Here is a 22,847-nt window from a genome sequence, read left to right as displayed (position 1 = left end):
ACGGGTTACAAGGTAGGATATACTAAATTTCAAAAGATGGTGGCTAAAATTATACAAGCGAACGTGCTGATCAGAAGAAACTAAATCGAGTACAGTTCCACCATCTCAAACATAAGATTTCACCAATGCTAGTTTCATGCAGTTTGAGTACAACCAATAACGAAGCACACATTTGTACCAAGGCACAAGTTTCATATGAATGTCTCTTGTGTAGTGTCAACTGAAAGAGCATATGATTATGAAAAACTGCCTATCAATCGTGGAAAAAATAAAAACTTCTTTAACACCATGAAATACATACCAGACGAACACCAAGACCTTTATAGATCTCTCCTCCAATAGCCCACAAACAATTCTTTTGCGTAATTGTGTTTGACAGCTTGCTGGGATTCGTTAAACGCCATTATGTACATCTTATTCCATTTTGTTTGTTCTAAAAGAAATGCAGTTTTAGGATTATTAATGGTTATCTAATATTATTCAACACTTTTTTTCTAGAATATGTGCGTTTAGTAATGTAAAGGTATAAATCAAGAAAATTTTCAGGACTTTTATATATTTTTGTAATTACATTACATTGTTCATGTACGTAACCTTATTATTAAACAGTCCTGTATATGTGGACACAAGTTTTTCCTCATTTGCCAAAAATTTACTTTTCTAATTTATGATCTTTCACAAATAACCATTTCAAATATAATGCTATAAAAAATACAAAACTATGAGATTATTATTTATTAATTAAAATTTAAAGTGATTTGATGCTCTATTTTAGCAGATCTCACCGCCGTAGTTAAGACGAAGATAAAACTTCCACAGGAAAGAGCGAAAATTATATGATATGGTGTGTTTGTTCTGCTTCTAGATTGCTAAATTTCATACGTCTTTTTAACATCCCAAAGCAAACTAGGCACTTGCATTAAACGTAGGTAAGTTTTCATACTAAAACATCATACGCACTTACGTGTAAGGTGACAAAATCTCCATGATGAAGAAGTATAATCAAATAAATAAATTGAAGAACACAGACCAGCAATTTGTGTGATTGTTCTAAACTCGGTATACAAGAAGAAAGTGGTGAAAAGTATTTGTACTTGAATCACGTAATCGCTTCATTTACCACGTCGGTGGCAAAGTAATGAACAGGAGGCTGCTTAGTAATAAGATGAGTATCCCGATAGACCATACAAGCAACTAACGTGTAATGTAATAAGTTGTGCAGATGTGTCGGGGGGGTCGCCAGCAAAAGTATCCACATCTGATACCATCCAACCATATCCCACACCACACGAGCTTCATGGTGCTGAGGACAGGAGACCCAAAGACGGAAATGATGAAACCTTGTAAACTGCGTTGTGTTGGCCTTGCGGTATGAGCACGTGAGTACTCACGTCGGGTGATCGGTTTTCTCTAAGCGACTGGATGACGAAAGTCGTAACGTCATGGATGAACAAATTAGTCATCATTGGCACCCTGGATGATTACTAGACCTGTCAAGATGCCTGGATGAATCCTCTTGTTGCAATAATGCCCTCTTTGGGTCCTGAAGAGCGGGAGGAAACCTACCAGTGTCCCTAACATCCATCATTCGCAGAGTACTATAGCATTCGAACATAATGGTGTTAAAGGAGGAAAAGAAGGTTCTCTTAACGAACCATCGTACTCATGTTTGCCATGTTATTGTTAGACAACATCTGTTAGCACGTTGTTTTTAACTGCTACGTTTATTTCAGTTGACACTGAAAAACTGTTAAATGGTAATGCTGGTCACGATTGGCTAGTCACTGTCAATAGCACATATATATTTCTTGACGGTTCGTGTAAGTAGTGGCTGCAACCAGTCGCTTTTTGAGTTTGATACGATTTATGGTACAATAAATTACTATTTAAATCACGGTTGCAGTTTAGCATTCACAATGGATGTAATTAAATATTCCTTGGTGGATGGCTGCGTCAAAGTTGCTGTTGGAATGTCTTTTATAGAATCAGCGTGGGTTTAGGCATGGAGAAACAAAAGCTTCTCTGAAAGAACTAGCATAGGTTCAAGAGAAACAGATGGTATGATAGAGTTTACTTTGTATATTACTGCAGCTAATGAGGAGGTACAGAATAGATTTGGGGAGAAGAGATATTTGTGGCACAACCTGACTAGAAGAAGGGATCGGTTGGTAGCACACATTCTGAGGCATCAAGTGATGACCAATTTAGTACTGGAGGGAAGCGTGGAGGGTAAAAATCGTAGACGGAGAGATGAATACAGTAAGCAGATTCAGAAGGATGTTGATTGCAGTAGTTACTCGCAGATGAAGAATTTGGAACAAAATACAGCAGCATGGAGAGATGCAGCGAACCAGTCTTCGGACTGAAGACCGCAACAACAACAACAACAACAACAACGACACACAATGTCTTGCAAACAATAGATGCAGATGAACAAGTAAAGTCCGCTTTGTGTGTAACTATATATTGTGGAAGGCTTTCGTCACTGTACCAAATTGTCGACTGATAGCCAATATACGGTCATATGAAGTATTTACAAAAATATGCGAATGGATTCAATAATATTTAATAGTGAAACTTTGTACGCTCTACTGGATGCACGCTGTTCAACAGAAACGGAAGTTCAAGGGTAAATTTTCACTCTGCAGTGGAGCGTGCGCTGATTTGAAGCTTTCTGGCAAATTAAAGGGGTATACCGGGCCGAGACTGGACCTTGGGACTTCTGCCTTTGGCGGCAAAATGCTCTGCCTACTGAGCCATCCCGATGTGAATCACATCCTCCCTTCGCGGCTGTACTTTCACTAACACCTCTTCTTCTACCTTCCAAACTTCACACAAGTTCTCTTGTATACCTTGCGCGATTACCGTTCTTGGAAGAAACAATAGTGAAGGAGAATGGCATATCCACTGTCTACGGTATTTTTTCTAGGGGCGTAAAACAGAATTGTCTGCGTTAGGAAAGGTTCTGGGATTGCACCCCATGAAGTTTCGCAATAGCGCACATTCCGCTTTAGAGTGGAAATTCATTGTGGAACATTTTGCTACTCTGTGGCAAAGCCGTTTCTCCGCAGTATCCTTTCTTAAACTAGTGCAAGACGAGCAAGATATGCAGGAGAAATTCTGTGAAGTTTGGAGGGTAGGAGAAGGCATTAACGCGGAAGTACAGCTGTAAGGGTGGTCGTGAGAGGTGCTTGGATAGCTAATTATTGACATAAACGTACATTTTCGTGTAGACGCATGGAGTTCTTTCTTTAAGGGAAAAACCTAAATCCTGTAGCAACTCTTAAAATTCTGTTGTTTAATGTCCCTAACTGAAATATAAAAGAGCTTCAAACAATATATAACATAGCATAAAAAACCATTTATGTTGTTTAATAAAATATTCATGTCGATACGGAATGTTCACTGGTAACATAGGCCTTTATATCATCATTTTACATTATTATTATTTCTATTATTAATAATACGACATCGACAGGAAGTACCAAATGGCTAAGCAGGTATGGCTAGAGAACAAATGTAAGCATTTAGAACCATGTCTCACTAGAGAACGACCTGTATGAACATCAAGAGCTCAGATGGAAAACCCGTCCTCTGCAAAGAAGGGCATGCAGAGAGTTGGAAAGAGTATATACAGGATCTATACAAGGGCAACGTACTAGAGGGGAATACTATGGAAATGGAAAAGGATTTACATCAAGATGAAATGGGAGATATGATACTGCTTGAATTATTTGACAGAACACTGAAAAACCTATGTCGAAATAAGGCCCCTGGAGCAGACAACATGCCATTAGATCTATTGATAGCCTTGGGAGAGCCAGACGTCGCGAAACTCTTCCACCTGGTGAGCAAGATGTATGAGACAGGGGAATAGAAGAATATGATAATTCCAGTCCCAAAAAAAAGCAGGCGATGACAGATGTGAAAATTTCGGAAAAATCAATTTGATAAGACGCGGTTGCAAAATACACTAATTCTTTACAGACGAATGGTGAAACTGGTAGAAGACGACCTCGGGGAAGGTCAGTAGGATTCCGGAGAAATCTGACCCTATGTCTTACCTTAGGTTACGGAAAGGCAAACCTAGGTTTATAGCATGTATAGAGTTAGAGGAAGCTTTTGACAGTGTTGATTGGAATATTCCCTTTCCAATTCTGAATGTGGCAGGGGTGAAGTACAAGGAGAGAAAAGCAATTTACAACTTCTACAGAAACCAGACGGCAGGCATAAGAATCGAGGGCATGAAAGGGAAGGAGTGTTTGAGAAGAGAGTGAGACAGGGTTGTAGCCTATCGCCGATGTTATTCAATCTGTATATTGATCAAGCAGTAAAGGAAACCAAAGAATACTTTGGAATAGGAATTAAAATTCATGGTAAAGAAATAAAAACTTTGAGGTTTGTCGACAACATCGTAATTATGTCAGAGACAACAAAGGACCTGGAAGAGCAGCTGAACGGTATGGGCAGTGGCCTGAAAGGAGGATATAAAATGAACATCAACAAAAGCAGAACGAAGATAATGGAATATAGTCGAATTAAATCAGGTAACGCTGATTATATTAGGAAATGAGACACATAAAGTAGTAAATGAGGTTTGCTATTTGGGGAGAAAAATAACTGATGATGGACGAAGTAAGGAGGATATATAATGTAGACTGGCGATGACAAGGAAAGTGTTCCTGAAGAATAGAAATTTGTTACATCTAACATAGATTTAAGTGTCAAGAAGCTTTTTCTTAAATGGAGAGCAGCCACGTATCGTTTTTCTGAAAGTATTTGTATGGAATGTCGCCATGTATGGAAGTGAAACATGAACGATAGACAATTTAGACAAGAAGAGAATAGGAGGTATCGTAATGTGGTGTTACAGAAGAATGCTGAAGATTAGATCGGTAGATCACATATCTAATGAGGAGGTACTGAATAGAATTGGGGAGAAGAGGAATTTATAAAGGGAAGAGTGGAGGGTAAAAATCGTAGAGGGAGACCAAGAGATGAATACGCTAAGCAGATTCAGAAGGATGTAGGTTGCAGTAGTTATTCGGAAATGAAGAGGCTTGAACAGGATAGTGTGGCATGGAGAGCTGCATCAAACCAGTCTCATGACAAGACTACAACAACAACATTATCAGTACCGTGTCTAATGTAAACAAATTGCAGGAGATGCTGGTAATGGTTGAGGTATGCATCAACATTTGTAAAAACCTTGCAATTTTTGTGTTCAGTTCAGTAAATGAATTCGTAAAAAAACAAAAAAAAAAAAAAAACGGTAGTGCAGTCGGTGGAGCGCTAGCATACAAAAGGCAATGACCTTAGATTCGAATCCCGGTTCGGTATATAGTTTCAATGTGCCAGGAGGTCTCATTAACAAAACTGATATCGGGTGTGCACAGCGGAAACGTTCGTGAGGACGGAGCGTTGGTCATCAGTCTACTGACTGGTTTGATGCGACCCGCCACGAATTCCTTTCCTGTGCTAACCTCTTCATCTCAGAGTAGCACTTGCAACCTACGTCCTCAATTATTTGCTTGACGTATTCCAATCTCTGTCTTCCTCTACAGTTTTTGCCCTCTACAGCTCCCTCTAGTACCATGGAAGTCATTCCCTCATGTCTTAGCAGATGTCCTATCATCCTGTCCCTTCTCCTTATCAGTGTTTTCCACGTATTCCTTTCCTCTCCGATTCTGCGTAGAACCTCCTCATTCCTTACCTTATCAGTCCACCTAATTTTCAACATTCGTCTATAGCACCACATCTCAAATGTTTCGATTCTCTTCTGTTCCGGTTTTCCCACAGTCCATGTTTCACTACCATACAATGCTGTACTCCAGACGTACATCCTCAGAAATTTCTTCCTCAAATTAAGGCCGGTATTTGATATTAGTAGACTTCTCTTGGCCAGAAATGCCTTTTTTGCCATAGCGAGTCTGCTTTTGATGTCCTCCTTGCTCCGTCCGTCATTGGTTATTTTACTGCCTAGGTAGCAGAATTCCTTAACTTCATTGACTTCGTGACCATCAATCCTGATGTTAAGTTTCTCGCTGTTCTCATTTCTACTACTTCTCATTACCTTCGTCTTTCTCCGATTTACTCTCAAACCATACTGTGTACTCATTAGACTGTTCATTCCGTTCAGCAGATCATTTAATTCTTCTTCACTTTCACTCAGGATAGCAATGTCATCAGCGAATCGTATCATTGATATCCTTTCACCTTGTATTTTTATTCCACTCCTGAACCTTTCTTTTATTTCCATCATTGCTTCCTCGATGTACAGATTGAAGAGTAGGGGCGAAAGGGTTACAGCCTTGTCTTACACCCTTCTTAATACGAGCACTTCGTTCTCGAACAGCTTGCACCATTTTATATTGTCGAACGCTTTTTACAGGTCGACAAATCCTATGAAAGTGTCTTGATTTTTCTTTAGCCTTGCTTCCATTATTAGCCGTAACGTCAGAATTGCCCCTCTTACTTTTCCCAAAGCCAATCTGATCGTCACCTAGCGCATTCTCAATTTTCTTTTCCATTCTTCTGTATATTATTCTTGTAAGCAGCTTCGATGCATGAGCTGTTAAGCTGATTGTGCGATAATTCTCGCACTTGTCAGCTCTTGCCGTCTTCGGAATTGTGTGGATGATGCTTTTCCGAAAGTCAGATGGTATGTCGCCAGACTCATATATTCTACACACCAACGTGAATAGTCATTTTGTTGCCACTTCCCCCAACGATTTTAGAAATTCTGATGGAATGTTATCTATCCCTTCTGCCTTATTTGACCGTAAGTCTTCCAAAGCTCTTTTAAATTCCGATTCTAACACTGGATCCCCTATCTCTTCTAAATCGACTCCAGTTTCTTCTTCAATCACATCAGACAAATCTTCACCATCATAGAGGCTTTCAATGTATTCTTTCCACCTATCTGCTCTCTCCTCTGCATTTAACAGTGGAATTCCCGTTGCACTCTTAATGTTACCACTGTTGCTTTTAATGTCACCAAAGGTTGTTTTGACTTTCCTGTGTGCTGAGTCTGTCCTTCCGACAACCGTATCTTTTTCGATGTCTTCACATTTTTCCTGCAGACATTTCGTCTTAGCTTCCCTGCACTTCCTATTTATTTCATTCCTCAGCGACTTGTACTTCTGTATTCCTGATTTTCCCGGAACATGTTTGTACTTCCTCCTTTCATCAATCAACTGAAGTATTTCTTCTGTTACCCATGGTTTCTTCGCAGCTACCTTCTTTGTACCTATGTTTTCCTTCCCAACTTCTGTGATGGCCCTTTTTAGAGATGTCCATCCCTCTTCAACTGTACTGCCTACTGCGCTATTCCTTATTGCTGTATCTATAGCGTTAGAGGACTTCAAACGTATCTCGTCATTCCTTAGTACTTCCGTATCCCACTTCTTTGCGAATTGATTTTTTCTGACTAATGTCTTGAACTTCAGCCTACTCTTCATCATTACTATATTGTGATCTGAGTCTATATCTGCTCCTGGGTACGCCTTACAATCCAGTATCTGATTTCGGAATCTCTGTCTGACCATGATGTAATCTAATTGAAATCTTCCCGTATCTCCCGGCCTTTCCCAAGTATACCTCCTCCTCTTGTGATTCTTGAACAGGGTATTCGCTATTACTAGCTGAAACTTGTTACAGAACTCAATTAGTCTTTCTCCTCTTTCATTCCTTGTCCCAAGCCCATATTCTCCTGTAACCTTTTCTTCTACTCCTTCCCCTACAACTGCATTCCAGTCACCCATGACTATTAGATTTTCGTCCCCCTTTACATACTGCATTACCCTTTCAATATCCTCATACACTTTCTCTATCTGTTGATCTTCAGCTTGCGACGTCGGCATGTATACCTGAACTACCGTTGTCGGTGTCGGTCTGCTGTCGATTGTGATTAGAACAACCCGGTCATTGAACTGTTCACAGTAACACACCTTCTGCCCTACCTTCCTAACCATAACGAATCCTACACCTGTTATACCATTTTCTGCTGCTGTTGATATTACCCGATACTCATCTGACCAGAAATCCTTGTCTTCCTTCCACTTCACTTCACTGACCCCTGCTGTATCTAGATTGAGCCTTTGCATTTCCCTTTTCAGCTTTTCTAGTTTCCCTATCACGTTCAAGCTTCTGACATTCCACGCCCCGACTCGTAGAACGTTATCCTTTCGTTGATCATTCAATCTTTTTCTCATGGTAACTTACCCCTTGGCAGTCCCCTCCCACCCCTAGGACAAAGGAGTGCCCTGAACCTCTATCCGCTCCTCCGCCCTCTTTGTCAATGCCGTTGGCAGAATGAGGCTGACTTCTTATGCCGGAAGTCTTCGGCCGCCAATGGAAAATAATAGCAGTCCTAGTACTGATGCTTAAGGAACAAGTGACGTTATGTTTTTGAATTCACTTTTGTACGGCGTATGGATTACACATTGTTGGCAGTCGGTGAACTGAGATGAAACCATGCTAATCCGATAGCAGGAAATCCAAAGATTTTTGTCGTTTTTCCGTTTAGTACAGACGCTGGAAAAAGACGTGGAAACAATGTGAGAAATCTCTGCTGAACCTAAGTGCAAATGCCAGCGAAGCCCCCTGGTTGCAGTGTTGTATTTGGCGACAAACGTCACCTGCGGAATGTCCTCAGTACGTTGCAAGAGTCAGTCGTGGTCAGAGAAGAATTGTGTGTAGTTGTGAGTGCATAATGACGGAGCTAAGTAAATCAGAACGTAAGCAAATTGTTGATTCTCATTTGATGGATGCTTCCGTAAAGAAGATGGCTGAAATGTGTGGTGTTTCTACAGGCACCGTATCGAATATTTAGACGGCATACAAACGAAGTGAAAACAAGTCTTCCGCTGTCCGTACTCAGATGAAGTATGCTGTGTGACAGTGATAAACGGTCATTGAAGAGGACTGTGACGAAAAATATGGGACGACAGCTGCAAAAGTTACTGCGAAACTGAATGTCGCACTCGAGAACTCTGTCAGCACCAAAACAACACGAAATGAGCTCCAGGAGAAGGCTATTGCAGGGAAAGCTGGAATTCCTAAACCACTAACGAGTGGCGCCAATGCCCGTGAGATGAGAACGTGGTGCCGATGCCATAAAACCTGGACTCTGAAGCAATGGGTGAAAGTCGTTTGGCTGTATTACTCTTGTTTCACACTGTTTCCGGCTTCTAGCTGAGCTTTCGTCCCAAGAGTGAAACATGGCGGGGATTCGGCGATGATTTGGGCAGCATTATCGAGACATGAGTAAATGAGTTTTGCTATTTGGGAAGCAAAATAACTGATGGCTGTCGAAGTAGGGAGGATATAAAATGTAGATTGACTATGGGAAGGAAAGCGTTTCTGAAGGAAAGAAATTTGTTAACATCGAGTATAAATTTAAGTGACAGGAAGTCTTTTCTGAAAGTAATTGTATGGAGTGTAGCTATGTATGGAAGTGAAACATGGAGAATAACTAGTTTAGACAAGAGGTGGTTAGAAGCTTTCGGAATGTGGTACTGCTGAAGAATGCTGAAGATTAGACGGGTAGATCACGTAACTAATGAGGAGGTACTGAATAGAATTGCGTTCTGAGGCATCAGTGGAACACAGGTATAGTATTGGGGGGAAACGTACAGTGTAAAAATCGTAGAGAGAGAGACCAAGCAGATTCTGAAGGATGTAGGTTGCAGTCGTTATTCGGAGATGAAGAGGCTTGCAGAGGATAGAGTAGCACGGAGAGCTGCATCAAAGCAGTCTCTGGGATGAAGACTACAACAACATCATGTCATTCCACGGGCCCCGTGGCTGCTCTGCAAAGTCGCATTACTGCCAAGGGTTGTGTGACCATTTTGATGATCAGTTGGAATGTGTTCCAAGACTGTAGTACCCCTGTTGAAGCATCCCCAACTCTCTTGTCGTTCTCTTTTTAGGTACTCCACGTCGACGTCTGCTCGTAGATACGTATCGTCGATAGGTTTTACGGCTTTACTTCCCGACGTGACAGCGACGACTCTCCGATGAGATGCGGGCCTTGTGTTTTGCTATTGCTGCGAGTCCTCTAAATATCGCTTTTATTTAGTAATTTGCCCGGCTAAAACTCTCCCCTTTTATGATTAAAACAGCCTGCGCCACCTTTCGGAGGGAGTGGGGACGTCAAAGAGTCACAAAAGTTCATATTAAGGAGTCCGTAAAACACGTAAACGTTCACTTCATTTGGCGTGTTAGTTAATGCCTACGCTTTCCGCTAGATGGTGCTGACTTACTGCTGAATAGCTTTGGTTCCGTAAAACCTTCACTGATTGGTACTAGGAAAATGAAATAAGTACAACAGTCTTGTATTTCACTTTCACTCTATATTCAAGGATTAAGCTGGTGATGGATGATGGTCTATTTAAAAAGTTCCTAGCCTGGATGAATCTAAATAGTCCGCAAATGCCGATATGCACGCGCTCTACGTCCAGATTCGCCACTAACAGCACACGACACTTTCAAAAGTCCACACGTTAATATCTGAATACCGGTACCTCTGAATTCACTCGTATCTGCAGATAATTTGAGTTTCTGTCATCTATAGGTCCGTAAAGTTCCAATCTAGCACTAAAGTCCTAAAATCCCCTTAATACTCCGTTGCTACCAACAGTCAGAGATCGTACACTACATCACTTTTAATCTTCGTAATATTCTAACAGTTTATCGTGAATCTTAACACGATAAAGTCAAAATCTAATTATTGTCTCGATGAGTGACACGCGTTCCCCGCCCTTTAACGAAACAATCAAGGAAAAAAAGGCGGCAATAATGACGATCAGGCCTCTTTATAGGCTTTTCTTCACAAGAGTTTAACGTCACTTGCTTCTCCATGACGAAGCTTCCGTAGCTTTGCTGTACTTAGACGTTAAATTACTTGCTGATACACCATAATTTTGATCTGTAATTACCGAACTCTGATTCTACGCTATTTTCCCCTCTAAAAATGCTATTTTTAATTTTAAATTATTCTTTCTATATCTTTTATCACTGTAAACTGAACCGTGGTGTTACACTGTGCACACAGCTCGCACTGTACAGGACTAGTTTTGCGAATACGAGAGTGAATTTACGCATCTCCCCAGCCCACTACCGGCAATGCCGGCCTGTGTGGCCGAGCGGTTCTAGGCGCTTCAGACTGGAACCGCGCGACCGCTACGGTCGCAGGTTCGAATCCTGCCTCGGGCATGGATGTGTGTGATGTCCTTAGGTTAGTTAGGTTTAAGTAGTTCTAAGTTCTAGGGGACTGATGACCACGGATGTTAAGTCCCATAGTGCTCAGAGCCATTTGAACCATTTTTGAAGAGGCACTAGATCTGAGTATTATTGGTCGTCGTGGTCTTGTTTGGACAGAAAAGTGCCTGATCGCTATCCACCTGCATGATCGTTACCTTAACTTGTTATTATTTTGCAGGGAGAATGGTGTAAGACTCACTTGAAAACCGCATTGGACCCGTATTTATCCTTTCCGAGACGGAATGAAGCTCTTTTGGTTGCCAGCAGGTTCCCTGCTCGTATTAGACGTGGTTATGTGTTGACATTTTGGTGTTGCCGTATTTTTGTCCGCCCCCTATATGTCGAAATTCAGGTTAAAGAAGACCTTACTGGGCAGTGATAGTGTCTCATGACATGGAATACTGCATAGCTGAAGTTAATTCCCGATTAGTGGCTGGGTTAAGACGGCAAGGTTCTGGTGGCTCTGAATGGTGGTGTACGTATTGGAACAGCCCGAGCGTGACCCGGGCGTGCAGTGTGCGGGCAGCGAGCGAGCGCCGAAGTATTGGCGTGCCCGGACGCGTCGGCCGCCTGTTGTGCGGTGCCCGGCGCGTCCCGGCCCAGCCTGGCGCCGCGCAGCGCAGAACCACGCCACCGGCTCGTGCGCCCCCATTGGCCGGCACCCTCCGCCCTCCACCCTCCGCTCTGCACCACCCCGGCCGCGGGCCGCCAGGGGGCGTCTGGGCCGGCCAGCCCGGCTGCACGCAGTCTGCCGCTAGGCGTCGCCAAGGTTGCCAAGGGATTAGCGAACTCACTCACCGAGTCTGCGATGGCCGAGCTGGACGTTGTCCTGGGAAAGAGGTACAAGCTCTCCTCCAGCGAGAACTTCGATGCCGTCATGAAGCAGCTCGGTAAGTCCCGAATGCTGCCCGCACCGCTCTCGTATTCGCGATAAATATTTGTTGTCCGGGACACACCCTCCGCCGCCAGCCATGTCCCCTGTTTGCGCGAGCATCCCCGACAACTTTCATCTACATCTATATTTATACTCCGCAAGCCACCCAACGGTGTGTGGCGGAGGGCACTTTACGTGCCACTGTCATTACCTCCCTTTTCTGTTCCAGTAGCATATGGTTCGCGGGAAGAACGACTGTCTGAAAGCCTCCGTGCGCGCTCGAATCTCTCTAATTTTACATTCGTGATCTCGGGAGTTATAAGTAAGGGGGAAGCAATATATTCGATACGTCATCCAGAAACGCACCCTCTCGAAACCTGGACACCAAGCTACACCGCGATGCAGAGCGCCTGTCTTGCAGAGTCTGCCACTTGAGTTTGCTAAACATCTCCGTAACGCTATCACGGTTACCAAATAACCCTGTGATGAAACGCGCCGCTCTTCTTTGGATCTTCTCTATCTCCTCCGTCAACCCGATCTGGTACGGATCCCACACTGATGAGCAATACTCAAGTATAGGTCGAACGAGTGTTTTGTAAGCCATCTCCTTTGTTGATGGACTACATTTTCTAAGGACTCTCCCAATGAATCTCAACCTGGCACCCGCCTTACCAACAATTCATTTTGTATGATCATTCCACTTCAAATCGTTCCGCACGCATACTCCCAGATATATTACAGAAGTAACTGCTACCAGTGTTTGTTCCGCTATCATATAATCATACAATAAAGGAACCTTCTTTCTATGTATTCGCAATACATTACATTTGTCTATGTTAAGGGTCAGTTGCCACTCCCTGCACCAAGAGCCTATCCGCTGCAGATCTTCCTGCATTTCGCTACAATTTTCTAATGCTGCAACTTCTCTGTATACGTACTACAGCATCATTCGCGAAAAGCCGCATGGAACTTCCGACACTATCTACTAGGTCATTTATATAGATTGTGAAAAGCAATGGTCCCATAACACTCGCCTGTGGCACGCCAGAGGTTACTTTAACGTCTGTAGACGTCTCTCCATTGATAAAAACATGCTGTGTTCTGTTTTCTAAAAACTCTCCAATCCAACCGCACAGCTGGATATTCCGTAGGCTCTTACTTTGTTTATCAGGCGACAGTGCGGAACTGTATCGAACGCCTTCAAGAAGTCAAGGAAAATGGCATCTACCTGGAAGGCTGTATCTAATATTTTCTGGGTCTCATTAACAAATAAAGCGAGTTCGGTCTCACATGATCGCTGTTTCCGGAATCCATGTTGATTCCTACAGAGATATAGGTCTATAGTTTTGTGCATCTGCTCGACGACCCTTCTTGAAGACTGGGACTACCTGTGCTCTTTTCCAATCATTTGGAACCTTCCGTTCCTCTAGAGACTTGCGGTACACGGCTGTTAGAAGGGGGGCAAGTGCCTTTGTGGCTCGATTCGAGGTTCCTAGAAAATAGAACGGAGGCTTGCTAACAACTTCTTTTCCCCGGACCGTTCGCGACTGGAACACGCCAGGGGGCAAGTGACAGTGGTACAGAAACTACCCTCAACCACACACCGTAAGATGGCCTACAGAGTATTGTTTTACTTACAGACGAATCTTCATTCCACAATCCAGGGCGAAGTTTATAAATGACGTCAATAATTCGACATTTTCAGTGGACGCCTCCGTAAGTAAGCGAGTTGGCTCGACGACGACCCAGGTTCGGACTCCGGCGCCGCCATGGAATTTTCCTCGGTGGGAAGTCTGAAACTGGATTCACTCACCTTCAAGGTCGAAGGTGAAAAACTGGTTCGTCAAATTCCGGTTACTGTTTCGACAGCCGACATTAACGGCCGGCAGGTTGATGTGTTTGTTCCACGTGGCACCAGTACTGCCAGGCAGGCAAGTAGGTTTCGGTTCTGGGAAGGGGTGAAGAACGGAGAAGGGAGTCCAGGTTCTTGATCCCCATCTCACCCCTCTCCCCACCCCCCACCCCTCCGTCCTCCAATACAACTTTTCGGCTGGCCGGTGTGCCCGAGCGGTTCTAGGCGCTTCAGTTCGAATCCTGCCTCGGGCATGGATGTGTGTGATGTCCTTAGGTTAGTTAGGTTTCAATAGCTCTAAGTTCTAGGGGACTGATGACCTCAGATGTTAAGTCCCATAGTGCTCAGAGCCATTTGAACCATTTGAACAACTTTCGGCCACCCCCACCTTAAATCAGCCACAGATAGTAAGATTTTAAAAATAAAAGCAATATGTTCTTCTTCTTCTCCTGCCGTGAAGGCCTTCTATGCAACACGTTCCGGTTTAGTCCTTAATCCTTTGTTGTTCTTTCCTTTTTTCCCAGTATTCCTTCACTCACTATGTTTATTTTTTCTTTCTTCAGACGCCTTTATGCCAGTCCTGTTTTCCATCCTGCCTTTGAATCCTTGTAATATTAAAACCCTTTCCCTAAGTATTTCCCTTTCCAATACTTCTTCTCTTGCGTCATTCCTTTACAAGTCTTCCGTGACCCCTTGACTTCAGGTGATTGTTAATTTTCTTTCTCTAAGATATTTGAAGATATGTCTACCGAGTCTACTGTCAACAACTTTGTATATATGTCGAGAAAATAGTAATCTCCTCTGTTTTACTGTTTCTTATATATTCCTATGTTCTGATAAGTTTACCGTTAATTCTTAATTTTCTAGGTGCTGCATTTTTCTGGGAACCATGTATCTTACGTATAATTCTTCTTTCCAATATTTCAAATTTATGAGTGTATAGTTTAATACTAGCCCTTCGCAACCATCCAGACGTTCTGGTTTCACTACTATGTCTAGACCTTTATTTTAGGCTATTGTAGAAGCCCTTTTTGCTGTAAATATTCTTAGTTATACCCTACGCTTTCTCAACTTTGTGTATCTTTTCTTCTAAAGCAGATCTTTATGAGCCATTTTCTTGAATAGTCTCTCTCAAATGTTTGAATTTTTTTTTTACTTTTTCATTTTCCCCAATATCTGTTATAACATATTTGCGGCACTTTTTTATATTGGTCATGAATTTTGGTGTCTTTGCAGAGATTCTTAATCCTGTCATGTTAGCTGTCTTTCCCCGAAGGTCGAGAGAGATGGCGCAGTGGATAGCACACGGGACTCGTATTCGGGAGCACGAAGGTTCAATTCCAGATTTAGGCTTTCCATGGTTTCCCCACTCAAGGCAACTGTCGGGATGGTTCCTTTGAAAGGGCACAGTCGATTTCCTTTGCCATCCTTGAAGCGTTCCGAGTTTGTGCTCCGTCTCTAATGACAGACGAGACTTTAAAAAGTAACCTTCTTTCTGGATCACGGGAACCCGGGTTCGATTCCCGGCTGGGTTGGGCATTTTCTCTGCCCGGGGTCTGGGTGTTTTGTTGTCCTTATCATTTCATCGTCATCATCATCATCATCATTCGTGACAGTGGCTAGACTGGACTGAGTAAAGAAACTGGACTGTGCAAAAAATTGGGACCTTGTACGGGCGATGATGACCACGCAGTTGAGTGCCCCACAGACCAAACATCATCACCATCATCATCATCAATAATCTTCCTTCGTTTCTGCCTTCATCTCGAAGACTGACTTGGATTGCGGAATCTGTCAGACTTCCAGCAATTATAGTAAAATCACCCGCAAATGCGAGGCGATTGATTGCAACACCATTGTTCTTTCATCCTATCACGAGTAACGATATTTTGGATTGTTTCTGGTTTTACATTCCAAATTTTTACAATTTTCTCACTGACCTAGTGAAAACAAACGGAAATAAAAATATATTATTTTTATTGTATTAAATGTTTTACGGGTTTATGATATGTTTACACCAGTGTTCAATACATCGCTTCGTAATACGTTTTAAGAGACTGCAATTCAAAAAGAAATATATCCGAAAAAAATTGTCCAAAAAATTTGAGAAGTATCTGTGTCGCGCAATTCTTTTATGAATTATAATGGCAACAAAGTCTCGTACGCAATTTACACGGTGAAAAATCAGTGCGTACCCTCATCATTATCAGTATTTCACTTGCAGTGAGCTGTAAAATTGCGAGCACAGGTGTGCAGACAACAGCTATAAAAGTAATGTATCTCTCTGTCGTTGCCACTTACAGGAGGCGGACAAAAACATAGAAATATAAAAAACACAACACATTACCATGCTTAATACTGTGCAGGAGAACCGTTTCCATTCAAAACAGCTTTCATTCATCCCGAAAAGGAATACGCACAGATCCTGTGTGGTTTCCAACGCCATCTTACGTCATTCTTCCTGGAAAACAGCGGTAATTTTAGGTAACCATGATGGACGTTTGTAGTTATCACTCACCCTCCTCATCAAAGCAGACCACAAGGGCTCAATAATATTGAGATATTGAGATATTGTGAGTGTGTTGAGCAAGGGAGATGCGACGATCCATCCACGTGCACACAAACTAATTCTGGGCGATGCAAACTGTGTGAACAGGGGCACTCTCGTCTTGGTACACAGCACCACCGCTGGAGAAGAAACATTGTACCAAGGTATCGGCCTGATCACCCAAAATGATCATTTAATCCTTGGTACGAATGGGAGTTTTCAGAGTAACCATGGGGCCATTGGAATACCACAATATGATCCCCCAAATCATCACGGAACAACCAACATGTTTCACTCTTCGGACGTAAACTCCGCCAGAATTTGGAAAAAGTGTGAAACGAGACTCGTCCGACCAAATGACTTTCTTCCATTGCTCTGTGGTCCAGGTTTTATGTTTTTCATGTTGAAAGCATTTACATCACTAATGAGTGGGTTGAAATTCCCTGCTTATGGAGATCCCATCGTGTTGGTTTGGTGCAGGCAGAGTTCACGAGTGCAACATTCAGTTCAGCATTGACTTTTGCAGCTGTCGTCCTGGTATTTTTCGTCACAATTCTCTTCAGTGACCGTCTTTCACGATCACTTGACACATATTTTCGTCCGAGTTGTGACTTAGCGGATGTTTTTCCGCTTTCCCTTTGTGCGATATAGATCTTGGATACGGTTATTTCTTACAACACCAAACACTTCGCCTTCCTTGGTTACGGAAGCATCCACCACATAAGCAGCGACTATTTGCCCACTTTCGAATTTAGTTAGGTCCGACATAATGCTCTCACAACTACACGGAACACTATTCTCAGTATGACTGAACACTTAGACCATATTAAGGACACTGTGTGCGTGCCGTTCGTGATCAAATACATCAACGCAACCTACAGGCTTAGCTAGGATTTGCAGCCGGCCGCTGTGGCCGAGCGGTCCTAGGCGCTTCAGTCTGGAACCGCGTGGCTGCTACGGTCGCAGGTTCGAATCCTGCCTCGGGCATGGATATGTGTGATGTCCTTAGGTTAGTTAGGTTTAAGTAGTTCTAAGTCTAGGGGACTGATGACCTCAGATGTTAAGTCCATAATGTTTAGAGCCATTTGAACCTTTTTTTTTTAAGGATTTGCTTTTACGTACGAACATGTATTTCTCGTGGTGCTCCATTGTTTTGTCCAACCCCGGTACGTTCGGGAAAGTCAATATTTCCGTAGGTTTTCCTTAGTGGAGCTTCTTTCCCATCCTGTCCTGGTTTCCCTCAACTTCTGTTTTTCTCCTGTTCCAACTGTGGGTTGACGATCCGTGTTGATGCCAGCAGAAAGAGTCAGCTTGTGAATGTGATCCTTTCCCTTTCAGGAATGTTTTCTACAGCCAGAAGGGCTGCAAATGAATCCAAGTGGACTGACGTTCAGCGAACACAACTGAAAAGTATGCTGTGTTAAATGAAGCTTATAATTCCTTAGAACTCATCACCGTTTTAAAGATTCTGCTCTCACTATACTGTATGTGCCGAAAGTTATCTGGAAAACTTGTAAGCTAATATACGTAAAAATATAAACACTTTTACTGAAATGTTGTTTTGGGGGGTATCATGACTCTCATTACTCCCCTTAGATCTTCACCGGATACCCAAAGGATAAAGCAGTCGCTGGTTGTAGGAAACTGTTCACTTGCAGGTCTGTGGTTCCTGTGATTGTTCACGTAATTCGGAGTGTACAGTGCGAGAGGACTCACTGCTTTTTCTTATTTCCCGCCAAATGGTAAACCGGAACAGCAGGTATCTGACACTTCCAGTACGTTAAACGACAATATACAATACGATCCGCTCACTGCCGAGCTTGCCCGAGTGAAACATACGTCCGTACTCTGCGACGTTTTCAAGTTACCTGATGCCGTTAACAACGGTACCAGATGCTCTATGTAGGAGCAGCCAACTTAGTTACAAGAGTGGCAAAAGTAATAGGGAAAGGCGTCACTGGTTATCTAGCCAAAAGTAAATAAAATAAAAGTTTCTCGCAAAGGTCCCGAGTTCGAGTCTCGGTCCGGCACACAGTTTTAATCTGCCAGGAAGTTTCATATCAGCGCACACTCCGCTGCAGAGTGAAAATCTCATTCATAGTCAACCACTGGTCAGCAGACCCATATAAAAGAAGGAAGACTGGGGATTAACATCTCACCGAGGAGAAGCTCATTATAAGTAAAGTTTCACGGTCTAGCCCTAGACGTGTCAATAGGCCCCGACCGACCGCCGTGTTATCCTCAGCCAATGTCGTCATCGGATGCGATATGAAAGGGCATGTGGTCAGCACACCGCTCTTCGGGGTGTTGTCGGTTTTCTTGACCTTGGAACCGCTACTAATCAGTCGAGTAACTCCTCAGCTGGTCTCACGAGGCTGACTGCTACCCTTACCAGTCCTTCCACCGAGGAAAGATCACTGGCAATACCAGAAGTCGAACGCGGGTCCCCTGCATGGCAGTCAGCCGTGTTCACCAGCTAGGGAGCTCGACAACTTTATTATAGGCGGAGCATCAGTTCGGAGTGGGGAAGGATATGGTATAAAGTCGGCAGACTCCTGTTCAAGAGAGCCATCCCGGAACTAGCCCCATGCGATTTAGAGAAGGAAATCTATATATCTAAAACCCAAACACGGTGCTCGCTACCAGTTGCAAGTTGCCTATATAACGGCTTCCAAGGGCTAGAAAAATTTGAATTTCAATATTTCACATAATTATTGACCTACTTTAAAGTGCTGTCATAATCTAGCCATTAAGACGTATAATTTTATATCAGAAGCTTAACACAGTAAGACAAATATTACAGTTAGAAACTGTGTACGTCTCATGAGGCAATGTGACTCAAGGCGTGCAAATTACTAGGACTATATTCATCCAGTATTTGAGAATCAGAGAAATTAGCGACTTCCAACAAACTGTACCCATAAATTCAAACCTTTTCGAAATTCTACTCCCTGACACCACGTAGCAAAATAATGAAAGGAAAAAATTTATCACTTACGTTTTAATTTATTACTTCTTTACTACTAACTCTATCAGCAACACATTTTGCAGACAATATTCACATATACCGCTGACTGTACCTGCAAAATTATATCACTGTACGACACGTCGTCCCGGAGATACGACATCATAAACATTGAGATGTGTGAAAAAACTAGCTTTTATTTTAAGCTGAGTGAAAATTACCTGACTAAACTCATTCAATGTTTGATAATGTGGGCACTTGGTGACTTCCAGCGAACTTCAAACCTAATTTCAAACCTCTTATGAAATTTCTCTCGCTTACACACTTAATATCAAATATTGCACCCATTATCTGATTTGAAAAGTAGTTAGACGTTTGAAGCTGATTTATGGATGGAAGTTCGATTCTGTACAGTAGTGGCAGTCAGCCATGTCCCTACCGCCTACTTGGAGTCGTTGAAAATTTCATTGTGAGCAGTAGAGGTTTCAAAAACATTTTCATAAGGGTTTAAAAAAAAATTGACGTTAAGTATGTGGTTCCAACATGAGGCCACACAGGCAAACTTGGTGCATCTTCATAGCGAACATCAGCGGCAGACTTTCCCAGAAAGGTGGGCAATAAGAGGGAGTCTCGCTTGTTGACCGGACCTCACTTGATATCTTCTTGCTGAGTCAGTGTGTAGTGCTGTATCGACGGCGTCTTCATCGACCTCGTCAACAACACCCGGCATACCGCACACCTCTCACAACCACGATGGAGACGGCACTTTTAAGCCCCTGCCCAGCGCGACGCCGGGCAGCTCGTTCTTCCATCGCTCGAGTCCCCGATGGGGAGCGCCACGCATACGCGCCACCAATGGACGCGGAATTCACGTGATCTCACTGCCTCGACTCTGAATGGTCACCGCATCTATTTCAGCTGCCGCACATACTGCTTCGCCCGCACATTACCCAGAGCACTGTAAAACGTCCAAAGTCCTCCTCTTGTCGTAACCTGATAAACCACCCTCGAACACCTCATCATATCGACCTATCAGCCTCACGTCAGTTCTCCGCAAAATCTTTTCTACCATAACTACCCAACGAATCCATAACCACATTGCAACCGACCTACCCCTTCCGAATACCCTGTGTGGCTTTCATCTGTGTTCCATCGACCAACAGCTCCTTCACCTTATCAACCTAATCTCCTATCGACTTAAACGGTATTCCGCCATATGTGTCTCCCTTGACATCCAAAAAGCCATCGACCTGGTATGGAATTCTGGACTGCTCTACAAGTTACATACTTATGGACCCCCAGTTAACTATGTCCGCCTTATAGCATTCTTCCTTCACCACCTTCCTATATACCTCACTACATCTTTCACCCCATTGCAGTCCGCCCCCGGTAGCAGAGTGGTCAGCGCAACAGAATGTCAATCCTAAGGGCCGGGGTTCGATTCCCGGCCGGATCGGAGATTTTCTCCGCTCAGGGACTGGGTGTTGTGTTGTCCTTATCATCATCATTTCATCCCTATCGACGCGCAGGTCGCCGAAGTGGCGTCAGCTCCAAAGACCTGCACCCGGCGAACGGTCTACCCGACGGGAGGCCCTAGCCACACCCCACTGCAGGTGTGCCGTAAAGCTCAGTCCTTTCACTCCTTTACATCAACTACACTGCAGACATTCCAAAAATTCAGTCACCAACGTACCTCCTACAACATGCACATAACACTGTCTACTTAGCCACTCATTATCCCCTTCAACTCTCCCATGCCTACCTTCAAAACCACCTGAATCTCTTGGTCAAATGGTGTAATAGTTGAATCTTCAAGTCAATCCACAAAAGAGCGAAGTCACTCGGCGTTTTCGTCTTCCAGATTTCCATCTCTCCATCTACAACCGACCCACCCCTTTTACTAATAGAGTAAAGTATTTAGAACTAAATCTCGACGGAAAACTAACGTGGGACGCACGTATCCTGACCACCCTCCACAGAGCCCGAAACAGACTACAACTACTACATCCTTCTACCATTGTACTCATCTATAAATCCCTCATCCACCCCATCTCAAACTATGCCAATGTTCCCTCTCCTAATTTCTGTACCGACTCATCCTCTCCACACACCTTCCTTTCCTTAAAAACCTTCGGATACGATAAATTCATCGCAAAAGCCAGTCGCAGCATCCAATTTCCCACCCACTTGTAACAACCCAGGTATCCCACTGGGACACTACACCCATATTCCACTTTCCATGCACCTTCGTGCTCTATCCGTCCTCCTCCGCCGGAATTTTAACCAACTTCCACTCCCCAACAACTCTAATCACAATGCTTCACCTCACAATCCTTCCATCTTCTCCTTCCTCTTTCACCTGCCTTACTCACTTCTCTTCGCTACTTGCGGTTCTACAGGGCCCCATAATCATACTCATTGTCGCACACACGACAATCTTTTCAATTATCAGCTAGCATCACCCTTACACTCTGGCAGCATTCACAATCACAAGTACTATATTTTAACTATAACATAAAATCGTCAGACAAGTTTTAAAAACAGTCAATATTTTCCATCAATGTGCATTACTGTTTTTATGTAAAAATAGTAAATATCGTTCACCAATGCGTTTTTTGCAAAATCATCTGTGATTGTCATATCTTTATATACTTTAACCACAGGGCGAGGTGGTGCAGTGGTAAGCAAACTGGCCTCGCATTTTGGAGGACGACGATTTACATTCGTGTCCGGTCATCCTGACATAGGTTTTACGTGATTACCCTAAACCGCTCAAGGCAAATGCCGGGATGGTTCCTCGAAAGGGCGTGGCCGATTTCCTTCTCTATCCTTCCCTAATCCGAACTTGTTCTCCGTCGCTAATGATGACGTTGAAGACGAGACGTTAAACACTAATCTCCTTCCTTCTTCTTTTTGTATATTTGAACATCTTTTAGATAAAGTTTATGTAACCTTTGACGTAAGAGCGGTTTTTGTCGCTGTTATTTCGCCCTCTATGTAGGGAATTGAAACTGTTCTATCGGCTACTGTGGGAGTCAGCAGCGACACAAACAAGGAAGGAGAGAAGCTGCGATGGCTAGTGGGAGGAATCCAAATCATCTGTGCAAAACACTTGGAGATTAATATAGCTCTAATCTGTAAAAAAAAATCAGTGTAATTTAACTTGAGGTGCAGCTTGTGATTTCTACAAGCAATTACTGTTCACTATTATTACCCGCAGGACGCGGGCTAAGTATCGTTTCCCTAGTACTCACAAGGGAACCTCCCCATCGCACCCCCCTCAGATTCAGTTATAAGTTGGCACAGTCGATAGGCCTTGAAGCACTGAACACAGATCAATCGA

General features: G+C 43.2%; 1 protein-coding gene across 2 annotated transcripts in view; it reads left to right on the top strand.

Moving 5' to 3' along the window:
* Nucleotides 1–22,847, top strand: part of LOC126203583 (fatty acid-binding protein, muscle-like) — a 176,171-nt gene that overhangs the window by 47,131 nt on the left and 106,193 nt on the right. Inside the window, exon 1 of one of the 2 annotated variants that reach the window (XM_049937943.1) lies at nucleotides 11,949–12,155. The exons of the other annotated variant lie outside the window; for it this stretch is intronic. Within the exon in view, the coding sequence (XP_049793900.1) occupies nucleotides 12,074–12,155 (82 nt within the window). The 5' untranslated portion in view covers nucleotides 11,949–12,073. Of the gene's footprint in view, nucleotides 1–11,948; nucleotides 12,156–22,847 lie in introns of those variants that run through there. 2 annotated transcript variants of the gene reach the window in all.

This window comes from Schistocerca nitens, chromosome 9 (genome assembly GCF_023898315.1).
Source record: "Schistocerca nitens isolate TAMUIC-IGC-003100 chromosome 9, iqSchNite1.1, whole genome shotgun sequence".
Lineage (NCBI taxonomy): Eukaryota > Metazoa > Arthropoda > Insecta > Orthoptera > Acrididae > Schistocerca > Schistocerca nitens.
The sequence above is the reverse complement of the archived record's forward strand: the minus strand, read 5'-3'. Positions and strand labels throughout refer to the sequence as shown.